This window comes from Pygocentrus nattereri, chromosome 8 (genome assembly GCF_015220715.1).
Source record: "Pygocentrus nattereri isolate fPygNat1 chromosome 8, fPygNat1.pri, whole genome shotgun sequence".
NCBI classification, from domain to species: Eukaryota; Metazoa; Chordata; class Actinopteri; order Characiformes; family Serrasalmidae; genus Pygocentrus; species Pygocentrus nattereri.
In genome coordinates this window covers 4,745,604-4,758,068 of record NC_051218.1, presented here as the reverse complement: position 1 = coordinate 4,758,068, position 12,465 = coordinate 4,745,604, and the positions used below count along the sequence as shown (strand labels likewise).

Genomic DNA, 12,465 nt, shown 5'->3' with positions numbered 1-12,465 from the left:
GAGAAGTTCTTCCCTCGAGTAAACTTCTGCAGCCCTTATGCAGATTCTGGCGATCCGTATCCATGGGATACATAAAAACACAAACTACAGCGTAGTAAGAGACGAACAAGGAAAGTAAAGAATGAAAAAAGTTCACTTTAGGTGAACCGCTACACGGAGCTGCTGGAAGGCTGCCGCTCGTGTCGGCGCCGGAAGTAGTAGAAGCTTGGTTGGAGCAAAAATGTGGACCCTTCCCTGGTTGGGAAACAGTGGTCTAACCAATCCAAAACTGTTATTTCAACATTCCCAGACCCAAGATCTCCTTTCCCCAAACATTCCCAAACCTCTACCTAACTGTACATTATTACTATTAAAGATGAAATGGTTATGCTAAACACAACATTGTGCATCATCCTTATCTCAGATCTACACATGGCTTCTGTGGTTCTGCTGGGGGGGGGGTGTGTGTGGGTGTGTGTGTGTGTGTGTGTGTGTGTGTGTGTGTGTGCTCACCGTAATCAGCGGCTGCAGTGCTGCTGTCTTACTCGTAATAATGAGACGATGGAAACGGTTCACTTGCATCATTTTATTCTGTGATTTGGATCCACAGCAGTAAAAAGCATTGATAGTATAATTCACAATGTGGTGAATATAGGAGCAAATCAACTTTTCATGCACTTTAGATGTTGCATTTGGGTTACATAGAAGCTGCAGTGTTGGAATATAGTCTTCAAAGGGTCAATCCATTTATGTCATGCTTGCAGAACTTGTTCTTGGCCGTAGTAACACTGAAAGACACAGATAAGTCAGTCGCAGCTATAGTGATTTAGAACTGACCTAATTTAGCTTAAAGTCAAGACAGTCTTATCTGCTGAACTTCTTCTGAAGGTAGGTACTCACATGTAGCCTGGCTGTGGGCAGTCAGAACGTGTTTTTTCCACTTTTATGATTCGTTTGGGGGGAATTTTAATATCGCTGAAGCTGAAACAGCACTCATCAGGATGGCCAGGACCATGACCTGAGAAGGAAGGTCAGAAAAAAGTTTGTTTTAGTTACTGAAATGAAACATGCTTTCATCAACTCAGCAGAACCTGAAGGTCCTGTCAAATAGAAACTATTCAGGGTGAAATGACCCACATTGTCTGCACACTCTGATTACTAATAATCCTTATTGAAGTGAATACAACTCAATCACAACTACAACCAAATAATAATACAGTGAGTCAAAAGTCACAGGACAGGTTTTATTTATTATTTTTAATTTTATTATCCACTTTTATCTCTGGGGTCATCTCAAATTGTGTATGCTGAGAAAATCCACAACAAACGCCACCTTCAGCCCCGCACCACGGAGGCTTGTGACAGCATAAAAAATTAAAATAAAGGTTTCACCTGCAACAACAGAGTTTTGAACCATCTAGAACTCCCTCGGGAAATCTCAGCAGTACCGTGGGCAACGCAGCCTGCTCCCCCAACGGAGCGCAGCCGGCGCCGGCGCGCAGAACGCAAACAAAAGCGGGGTAAGCGAGGGGGGCTACGTGCTAAGCTAAGGCTAAGCCCCCACCGATCGGCGGTTCCCAGCTTGTTTCTTGCCAACGTCCGGGCTCTAGCGGGCAAAATGGACGAGCTGCGACTATGGACCACTACACAGAGATGGATCAGGGAGTGTAACGTCATGATTGTGACGGAATCGTGGCTGAACAGCGACATTCCCGACATCGCGGTGGAGATGGACGGACGCAGCATGTTCAGAGCGGACAGAGTGGCTGAGGACTCCGGCAAGAGCAGAGGGGGGGGGGTCTGTGCATCTATGTAAACAAACTGTGGTGCACTGACTCCACAGAAACTGAACGTCGGTGTTCTTCTAACTTAGAATACCTGATGATAAAGTGTCGCCCCTTTCATATGGCTAGAGAGCATTCAGCCGCTATTATTACTGCTGCCTACGTCCCTCCTGATGCCAATGCTAAACTAGCTATGGAGGAGCTGAGCTTGGCAATCAGTAAACAACAAACTGCGCATCCAGACGGACTTTTTATTGTTGCGGGGGACTTCAATCATTCCAACCTGAAATCTGTACTGCCAAAATTTCATCAGAATGTCTCCTGCCCAACAAGAGGAGACAAAACCCTGGATCATGTCTACACAAATATCGCAGAGGCATACAAGGCTGTACCCCTCCCCCACCTGGGGCAGTCTGATCACCTCTCATTGTTCCTGCTCCCGAAGTATGTGCCACTCATCAAACGTGTGAAAACATCAACAAAGACTGTTAAGGTATGGCCAGAGGGGGCCATCTCTACACTACAGCGTCAGTTTGAAAACACTGACTGGAGTGTGTTCTCCTCTCAAGCCACCACAGAATCTCACACAGATTTGGACACGTACACTTCAGCAGTCATGAGTTACATCAACTCATGCATAGACAACGTCACTTCTGTTAAACAACTGAAAATCTTTCCTAATCAGAAACCCTGGATGAATGCAGAGGTTCGCCTACTGCTGAAAGCACGTGATGCTGCTTTCAGATCTGGCGATGCCGAGGCTTACAGCTCAGCCAGGGCAAACCTGAAAAAAGGGATTAAGAAAGCCAAGTACATCTACAAACTGTCTGTTGAGGAGAACTTCCACAACTCTGACCCCCGCCGCATGTGGAAGGGCATTCAGGCAATCACTGGCTACAGGCCTCCATCCCTGACCCCCTCAGCCAGCAGTGCCTCTCTCCCAGATGAGCTTAATCAGTTCTACGCTCGTTTCGACCAGAGGAATGACCAACACAGCACGTGGAGTGGTCTTCCCCACAATGAAAGCCCCCTCACACTTTCCACAGATAATGTACAGTCTGTACTGAGCAAGGTGCATGCACGCAAAGCTGCTGGTCCAGATGGCGTCCCTGGACGTGTCCTCAGAGCGTGCGCTGGACAGTTAGCCAAGGTCTTCACCGATATCTTCAACCTATCACTGGCCCAGGCTGCTGTTCCGGCATGCTGGAAGACATCCACCATCATACCGGTGCCAAAGTGCTCATCTGCTGCATGTCCTAATGACTTCCGCCCAGTCGCACTCACCCCCATTGTGATGAAGTGCTTTGAGAAACTGGTCCTCAACCACCTAAAGACAGTGCTCCCACCATCCCTGGACTCCCACCAGTTTGCATACCGTGCAAACAGGTCGACTGAGGATGCAATTTCCACTGCTCTTCACTCTGCCCTCACCCATCTGGATGAAAGGAACACCTACATCCGCATGCTGTTCATCGACCTCAGCTCTGCTTTTAACACGGTCATCCCAACTAGGCTGGTCACCAAGCTCAGCGACCTGGGAATCAGCACCCCCATGTGTAACTGGGTTTTGGAATTCCTGACAGACCGACCCCAATCTGTGAGATTGGGCAGTCATATGTCTACCACCATCACCCTGAACACTGGTGTGCCGCAAGGCTGTGTGCTGAGCCCTCTGCTCTTCTCCCTGTTCACCCACGATTGTGTTCCTCTGCACACATCTAACATCCTCAAGTTTGCAGACGACACCACAGTGGTTGGCCACATCAGGAACAACAATGAATCGGCCTACAGGGAGGAGATCCAGCACCTGACTTCCTGGTGCACCACCAACAACCTCATCCTGAACACAGGCAAAACCAAAGAACTCATCGTGGACTATCGGAAAACCAAGGGCTGCACACACTCTCCTGTCTACATCAACGGAGCAGAGGTAGAACGTGTGTCCAGCTTTAGGTTCCTGGGAATCCACATCTCGGCAGACCTTTCATGGTCCTTCAACACCTCCCATCTCATCAAGAAGGCACAGCAGCGTCTTTACTTCCTGAGGAGACTAAAACAAGACCGGCTGTCTCCTCAGATCCTCACAAATTTTTACAGATGCACCATCGAGAGCATACTGACCAACTGTGTGACCGTGTGGTACAGTAGCTCCACTGTGGCGGAAAGGAAATCCCTGCAGAGGGTAGTAAGGACTGCTCAGCGCATCACAGGCATGCAGCTCCCTGCCATCAAAGACATTCACCACCAGCGCTGTGTGCGCAGAGCACACAGCATCATTAAGGACCCCTCCCACCCCAACCACAAACTGTTCAACCTACTTCCATCCGGGAGGAGATACAAGAGCATCCGGGCCAGAACCAGTCGGCTCAGGTCCAGCTTCTTTCCCTCCACAATCACTCTGCTGAACTCCACACCTCGCTGATATCACTACCACTAATACTGCACACAGCGGACTATGAACACTGCCTTTCATACTACACTCACCAATCAGAGCCGTTGTTTTATTCATCATTATTACCACTGCACAAATGTAACATTCTACTGCCATGTAAATAACACATCGCAACAGTTATTCTATACAGTGTACATCTCCAACATGTTCATGTATATATCTACACATCTATAATCTATTTTTTTGCATATCTATAAGTAATTTATTCTATATACTGTAATGTTGCACTATGCCTATTTATTGCACACTTGCACACTCTCTTTTTGCACTATTTGCTACTATTTGCACTTCTGGTAGATGCTAACTGCATTTCGTTGCCATGTACTTATACTGAGTAATGACAAAGTTGAATCTATCTATCTATCTATCTATCTAAATCTGCGTCCTGTGAGTTGGGACTCGGCCTGTAGATGATTTTGTACTTGTTACTATTGATAATGATCAGTAGAATAGTTACTGTTATTCCAATACAAATCAGGTTCTGTTCCTGCGTCTGCCTGTAAGAAGAAGAAAGTGTCTTAATGTTGTAAACTCACGCTGAGCGTCTGAGGAGACGGTCGTCAGCAGGACCAGCCCCAGGACCAAGCACACGCAGCGCATCTTCATCTCCATCTTCTCCGCAAGTCCTTCTCCTCTCTCTGGGGGTATCGAGTTTGATCTGTTGATGCTCACACATTTTTAAATTCGCTTTAAATCTAGATGTGTATTTAAGGGTAGGTGGCTCTGCTCTGCCCCCACCCCCCTGCCGCCACTGCCTGTCCATCCTCCGCCCCATTCACCCACTTCCTCTTAGAGCAGAGTTGAAACAGTAGTGTGAAGATGACCCATGACAAGTCATCTGATGTGTGAATGCAGTGATCAGTTACTAGAAATCGGAGAACCAGTCTATTCTTCTAAAAAAAAACATGAATTGATTAATGCATTGTTCTCTAAAGTCAGGAAATTAAACCAGATTATTCAGCTAATGAACCCCATCAAAACTAATTCCAAGCATGGGCCTTAAGAGCTTTCTTTAAACCACTAACTTTACCCAGAGAGAGAGAGAGAGAAAAACTAACCATTCTAAAACTTTACAGTCGGCCTTCAGTAGCTTATAACATCGCTAAACAGGAAGACAACAGAAATGCTGAATCGATTCATTTGCAGTGTACTGTTGCTTTGGTTGCTACCTCAGTGACTGCTAAGCTCATATCTGCCAATACGTCAGTGTGTTTCATCCTGCATTGTAAATATTCTTAGTTCTGTATTTGTGGTAAGTCTATTTTATTGCAGTGCTTTGCACTTGTGTTTCTGTGAACACCTTCAGTGTTTTGTGCTTCTGATCATTTTAATAGACGTCAGCGTCACTAATTAATGACGTTCTATTAAAAGACTGGTTTACCAAGAGAGACGCTGGAGGACTTTCACCTGAAATGAGTTCATGAAGCCAGTCTGGTTATAAAAATGATAACAGGACATCAGAGCCAGAATTACTCTTTTAGTACTTTTACTTTATTTACCTTCAAATGTACTTAAGTATACTTTATACTTTTTATACAAAGTACTTTAGACCTCCACTTGAGTAAAGGGAGGAACTTCTACTTTGACTGGAGTAATATTTTACCTTGGGTGTCTTTACTTTAACACAAAGCACAAAACACTGAAGGTAAACAGTTTCCATCAGGGAGAACCGAGTGGCTCTGAAATCACTTTTTACACACAAGCAAAGTTTCAGTTTCAGATTTATTTACAACTTAGTTCCAAGTTTAAGTTGAATAAAAACTGGCTTTAAACTCAGGATCACAGATGAGCTCCTTTACTATGTTGATCTGTAGGCGTCTGTTCATAAACATAAACCAGTCCAAACTCATTTACTATAAAATGAAATGGTGTTTGTAGAAATTCAGAAAAAAGCCGTCAGTCACGACCAGTGGCGCAAAAAGGGGGTATGCAGCGTATGCGGCGCATATGGGCGCTGCACTACAGGGGCGCCAAAACGATGCCGGAAAATTATTTCTAGTCTGCATTTTCTGTAAGAACTGTTTGTTCAAGTCTGATAATACACATCAAAAAACAGCACAGCACTAATCAGGCGTACATCCACTCCGTCCCCACCCTCCTGTGATTTGCTCCCAAACACAGGCGCTTGAGAACGCGCCCCATATGGAACGCGCAACCCCCCCGTCGTGGCGCAAGCACCTGCAGGGTGTTCAGGATGGAGGGGCAGAAAACGGAAGAGGGAGAGAGAAAAAGATGTTGTAGGGATGAAGAAAAGCTTCTCAAAGTGGTTGAAAGACAGCAGGTTGGTCAGTTTATACGCTTTATTCACCTACATCACCTTTGTCTACCAAAACGAGACTGTAGGGTACGAAAGTAGCGCTGGACCACTGGGTTCTAGCAAAGCCGCCTCACTGCTGCATTCCCAAATGCACTTATTCAAAAATAAAGGAATCTAATAGAGGTCAAACCTTCCATAGTTTCCCCAAAGATCCCACACTTCACCGTGAATAGATTCACACAATCAGAAGAGATCGCCTTTTCAGTTTAAGATGTATGTTACTGTGCTAGCTAAGGCTAGCCATATTAATATTACCCAGCCAGCCAGATGAATGATAGCAGTGAGGCAGCAAGCTAACGTTAAAGCTAAACTGGGTTCTCCAGCTACGACCTGATTAACCCTGAACTGGTTATTTTCTCAGTTTAACTTCAAAACGAGTGACATTAGTCAAGCCACAGCTCTTTATAGTAGCCTGTTTAGCTAGCTAACCTAGCTAGTCAACACTCTAGCTAATATCCTAACCGTGGTAGCCTGGTCTAAAGCTCAGCTCGCTGGTGGCACTAAATCATCTTAAACTCTTAGTTTCTAGCCACATTCAGACACATTCAGCCTGTAACTGTTTTAGTTGAGTTTTCCTTTACATTTTTATTTATTTTGTCCTTTCATTTATTAAATTTTCTGTTTTACCTTTTTATTTATTTTATTCCATACTTTCTGCCTTTTACCTTTTTATTTCATTTATTTCTTCCTTTTATTTATTCTGTCTTGTTTTACTGTTTATTTTATTTCCATAATTTACTTTTTTATATAAACTTGGCGTTTTAACCCTCTTTCTTTGTGCTTATATTTTATTATTCTAATTATTAATCTCTATTTTATTGAGTTACATTTTAGCCTGTCCACTTATCAGTTTATTCTGAACTTTTTTATTTCTTCTTAATTAAATCCTTATTGCTTGTTTTTTGCTCTTACCATTTAATTTGTATTCTGTTTATAAAGTTCCTTATTTTAGCTTGCCTGCTTAAATATTTGATTTTAATTTTAATTTTTTTCAGTCACTTTAAGTTAAGGGGTGGGGTTTTGGGGGGGCGCCGATAATGTTTGCATCCACCTCAGAAAGTATGTAGTTGCACCCCTGGTCACGACTGCATATGTGGACATATTTCTATATTGTGCTCTATTTACACAAAGTTAGGTTAGTTCATCATTTATGTTGAACAGACTCTCCCAAAGTTTTACGCTGCTGCGCTGACCTTGAACCGTGTGCTGCACTGGGTCGGTATGACCAACAGGTCAAAACCAGCTCTAAACAAAGTGACCGCTGGGCCCTGATTGGTGCTCTGGCTTTGCGCTTCTTTCGTTTTGACATGTTACGTTTTTATACGCACAGAAACCAAAAGGAACGACAGATTTCTCAAAATGTAGGAGGAAAAAGTCGGATATTAGACTCTGAAATGTAGTGGAGTGAAAGGAAAAAGTCGCCCAGAACGGAGAAACTTCAGTACAGATACACCAAAAATACTAAAGTACAGAAACTAATTACGTTTACTCAGTTACTGTCCACCACTGTTTGTTGGTGAGTCTAATGGGCCTTTCTGTCAACGTTGGTGCTTCCTGGTCATATTAAATGATAAAATGAACTACCACTCAATAAATTGTGGTTCTGCAAAGGATGAGAGTTTTGGTGTGGAATACTTTGCAGTCAGAGTCATGACTTGTATCAGTTCTGCTTTTTGGGGATAACAGGAAAGGCCTTTTTATTTATGTAAGCAATTCTAACTGTCAAAACATGGTTCGCTCTCTAAATGCTACTTCAGAGACTTCTGTTATCCAATCAGTTATTAGGACAGGCTTAGGACTGTACTGGGGTGTCATGGAGTATACAACCCCACTCCCACTGATCTGAGTGAGACATCACTGAAACCAAGGAGTCTGTCCTGGGCTTGTGATCGAGACACTTTGAATAAAAATTCATTTGAGCAAAAGACGCCACTCTCTTATATAATATCCATGTAACGCTATGACCGTTTAAATGATTCGTTTAAAATGTTTGCACTGCTTTATTTTATTTGAATTCATACAGTAGCATAAAAATGAGCATTAATAATACAGAAAAAGAAGCAAGATCAGCATATTTTTGCTGTCGGAACAAAACCTTGTATCTCAATTTTTGTCGTTTTCTAGTTTTTTACATAATTTGAAAATGTATTTTGTCCTTTATGTTGTGTCAAACTTTCATGATGAATGGACCAAAAGAAACTGCCTAAAATTGCTTAGAAATATGTCTGGTTCCATTGACCTGCATTCAAAGTAAAGTAGGTTTTTTCCTTCTCCTGTAAAGTTCCCACTTTGGAGATACGAGGTTTTGTTCAAACAGTAGCGATATACTGTATAGTGTATATTGCATAGAGGATAGACTGAATACTGAAATAATAATGCTGAAAAAGCAAAGTGCTGATCGATAAATCATGCGATGATTAGAGGTTTGTTAAAAGCTTTTAGCTGCTCTGTTTGCTGCGTCTGGGCTGTGTTGAAGCTGCAGATCTGGAGTCTAGATTTACTGCAGGATTATTTCCTCCTCGCAGAAACGGCCCCTCTGCGTTTTAATCTGGAAAAAATGCAAATCAACTTTAAAATGGAAACAAATGTGTTTGACATAATCAAACATTTTTAATTTATTTTAAAATTTTTCTCTCAGAACAAAATCTTTGTATCTTTGTTTATTTTAACATAATTTGAAAACAGCGGCAGTTGTTGTGACAAAATGACTTAAATTACTGAGAGATCCAGTTTAATACAGCGATAAATCTGATGAGGTCACAGATGATGTCGTATTCCAGATTATTAAGAGCTGGTCAGTAATCTGTGCTGGTGTACGTGTTTAAAGTATCCCTCCCAACCCTGAACACAGTGAGCTGCTGCTGCACAGGGTTAGAACTGACCTCATTCTTCTTACAGTCATTAGAGTCTCATCTGCTGATGTTCAGAAACACAATAAAACAGTAACCCGCATATATAAATATCCTCTAAAGTTAGATACTCACATATAGGCTGACTTTGGGCACTTTTGAACTTTTAGGATATTTTTTGGTGAATTTTTAAAACAGACAAAGTCAAAACAGCCCAGAACAGGATGGCTAGTGGTTCGAACTGATGATGAGGAGAACCAAACATTCTTAGTTTTATAAGGGTTCAGCTGGCCTCGCCTGTGGCCAGCAGAGGGCGATGACGGCAGGGTGTCCAGCCTGCACCGCCAGCTGCTAGCAGAGGACGACGGCAACACGGGGTCATAACTTCAGGGAACTCCAATTCCCAGAAGCCCCCGGGCTGATTAGGCCCAACTTGACACACCTGCAGACTCCTCTACTTAAGGCTGTGGCAAACAGAGGCATTTGTCACACCTTTGTAGAGGGGTGACTGGTATGGTACTTAGTGTCAGAAAAGAAAAGAAAAGAAAAGAAAAGAAAAGAAAAGAGTGGGCTGAGAAAAGAAAGTGGCCCAAAACTAAAGAAAAGCAGGCTAGAGGCAGCTACTGGGAAGTCCACCTTCCCTTCTTTTTAATGGGGGAGGTGTGTTTTTGTTTTCAGTCTCTTACTTCATCTTTCTAGTTCAGCCTTTGTTTGAGAACGCTGGTTTCAGGATTTTATTTATTTATTTCTCCCCCATTTGTCATTCCCTCCATCTCCATTTTCATTTCTTTGGGGTGCCTTAGCCATTGGCACATGGGTAACTGCCAGTCAGTACGCGGTGGTTCGGCTTGGCTCCAGGTCACCTCAATCACAGCCTTCCAAACATGCACTCCATTGCTGTAGTGAATTTATTTGGTTCTCTTCACTGGTTTTTCAGTTCTGCAGTCGGGTCCACCTCCCCGCTGTCCCGTAACAAGTTTTTAATAACTCTAAAAGCCAATATTCCTTCATCAGCTCCACTACAGCTACACCTGAACACAAAGCACATGTTAAACATGGCCTGTTCAGGGTTAAATGACTCTCTGTATATAAACAATCAAAATCCAATACAACTAACTTTACTACTGCTATTAATTGCTAGATCCTAATGTCGGTGCATACTGATCAATGCACAATCCTGGGTTCATGACTAGGCCTTAGGGCCAGTGTCACACAGAGGCCTCAGCTCATTTTAACTCTGACGTTATCCAATCAGCAATGTCCTAACACATCTGTTTAGGCTCTGTGTATCTGGATGTCAAATGTCCTTGGGGGTTCTTGTCCACCTATAACTATTTCATCCAATCCCCTCTCTGTTGTCTTGTCGCATGATCATGCAAGGCTTGTGTGTGTGTGTGTGTGTGTGTGTGTGTGTGTGTGTGTGTCTGTGTGTGTGTGTGTAATCTCTGCTATTCTGATTAATAAATGGGGAAAGCCTTCTGAGTACAGACCTAGTCTCTGGTCATTTGAGTTTCCCCAGCTGGCTGGACTCTCAGAAGGACGAAGGGGGCTTCTGGCTAAGTTCACAGCTTTGGTATTAAGGTCAAACCATGGAACCTAAAACAAACAGGTCTTACATTAATTATAATAATAGTATTGATCACAACAATAATAATCTGGAGATAATGATCTGGTTACTAGCAGGACTGGTAGAAGTAATTTTTTTGATAGAATTATTGGTAGTTAATTTATTTATTTATTTTTACATATAACATACAGAAGCTTTTAAGACCCCCAGCCAAATATTCATGTCCTAAGTGAAAAGTTCTCATCCTCTGCAGAGAACAAACCTCTTTATTTACGTTTATTAAATGTCCTGTCACAGCAGTTCACTTTTTACTAGCACGTCATTTGACCAGAGTACGCAAACTTTTCCTCAAGACTGTAACACAGTATCTGTTTTAAAAGCTACAAAACATGTTAATGTTTACTCACACTGAGCATCTGAGGAGACGGTCATCAGCAAGACCAGCACCAAACACCCACAGCACATCTCCATCGCTCTGTCTATTAAGGAGGTGATGTGTCAAGGGGGGTCTTTAAGGAAAACACAAGCTTTAGAAGGCAGTATTAAGGTTTTTGTATATTCAGTTCCAAAAGTTCTGCTCAAAATACTTGGTGTGAGACTTTCTGTCTACAAGGCCAACTTGCTGCGTTTGATCCAGAGGTTCTGAGGCAGATTTTGGATGTAGACAAAATCCAAACGAAGCTCTGCATCAAGGCTGTATTTTCAGAGAATCATGTGAATGAAGACAAATGAGGCCTCGGTTGCTGCCCCAACACGTGGCTGCCTCAGTTTGTGTATGGAGGGTCTGGAAACCCCACCACCCTGTTCCATAGGGAGGTGGAACCACGGGCTGTATTTAAGAGTCTGTGGGTGGAGCAGACTTGCTGGTTGGAGCGCTCGAGTGCTGGAGCTGCGAAAGTTTGCTGAACAATGGATCCTGCTGGAAAGAGGAAGTCTTCTCCTGTTTCGGGGCATTTTTTGTGTGTGTGTGTGTGTGTGTGTGGGTGTGTGTGTGATCAGCTGCATATAAATATATACATTTTCGGGGGGGGGTATATGCTATAGACAAAAGTATTGGGACAAGCCTCCTAATTGAGTTCCAGTGTTTTAGCTACACCTATTGCTAACATAGGAGCAGGGGGCTGGGGTTGTTTTTCAGGGGTTGGTGTAGAAATCTTAATGCTTCAGCAGACCAAGACATTCTGAACAATTGTTCACTTCCATCTTTGTGGGAACAGTTGGGGAAGAACATTTACTGTTCCAGCACAAATGAGCCATTGCCCAAAGAGGCTCCGTAAAGGCTCAGCAGGGTGAGAACTTGACTGGCCCTCACCTCAGCCCTGACCTCAACCCTATACAGCACCTTTGGGATGGAAATTCTGAGCCAGGCCCTCTTGCCCAACATCCATATCTTCTGGATGAATGGACAAATTCCTACAGACTCTCTCCGAAATCTTGTAGAAAGCTTCCCAGAAGAGTGGAAGCTGTTACAGCTGCAAAGGGGGACCAACTCCATATTAATGAATGGGATGTCAAAG

At 43.3% G+C, this 12,465-nt stretch overlaps 1 protein-coding gene and 1 long non-coding RNA gene across 2 annotated transcripts; both read right to left on the bottom strand.

The window, feature by feature from the left end:
- Positions 1 to 550: 550 nt before the first annotated feature.
- On the bottom strand, positions 551 to 4,922 carry LOC108415309 (C-C motif chemokine 14-like). Its single transcript, XM_017688333.2, has 3 exons — positions 4,752 to 4,922; positions 880 to 997; positions 551 to 767 (listed from the first exon to the last, which is right to left on the bottom strand). The coding sequence occupies exons 1-3, from the start codon at positions 4,825 to 4,827 to the stop codon at positions 710 to 712; spliced, it is 252 nt and encodes an 83-aa protein (XP_017543822.1). The 5' UTR covers positions 4,828 to 4,922; the 3' UTR covers positions 551 to 709.
- A 4,015-nt stretch (positions 4,923 to 8,937) lies between these two features.
- On the bottom strand, positions 8,938 to 11,673 carry LOC119263808. The gene is made up of 3 exons (XR_005130537.1): positions 11,356 to 11,673; positions 10,872 to 10,977; positions 8,938 to 9,080 (listed from the first exon to the last, which is right to left on the bottom strand). It is a non-coding gene; the product is annotated as an uncharacterized LOC119263808 (long non-coding RNA).
- Between the last annotated feature and the right edge of the window lie 792 nt (positions 11,674 to 12,465).

Excerpts from the sequence above, each read along its gene's own strand:
- LOC108415309 (XM_017688333.2), bottom strand. The coding sequence starts at position 4,827 with ATGGAGATGAAGATGCGCTGCGTGTGCTTGGTCCTGGGGCTGGTCCTG. Across the intron at positions 998-4,751 it reads CGTCTCCTCAGACGCTCAGC|GTCATGGTCCTGGCCATCCT; the intron begins GTGAGTTTACAA and ends CTTCCTTCTCAG. Across the intron at positions 768-879 it reads TGCCCACAGCCAGGCTACAT|TGTTACTACGGCCAAGAACA; the intron begins GTGAGTACCTAC and ends TGTGTCTTTCAG.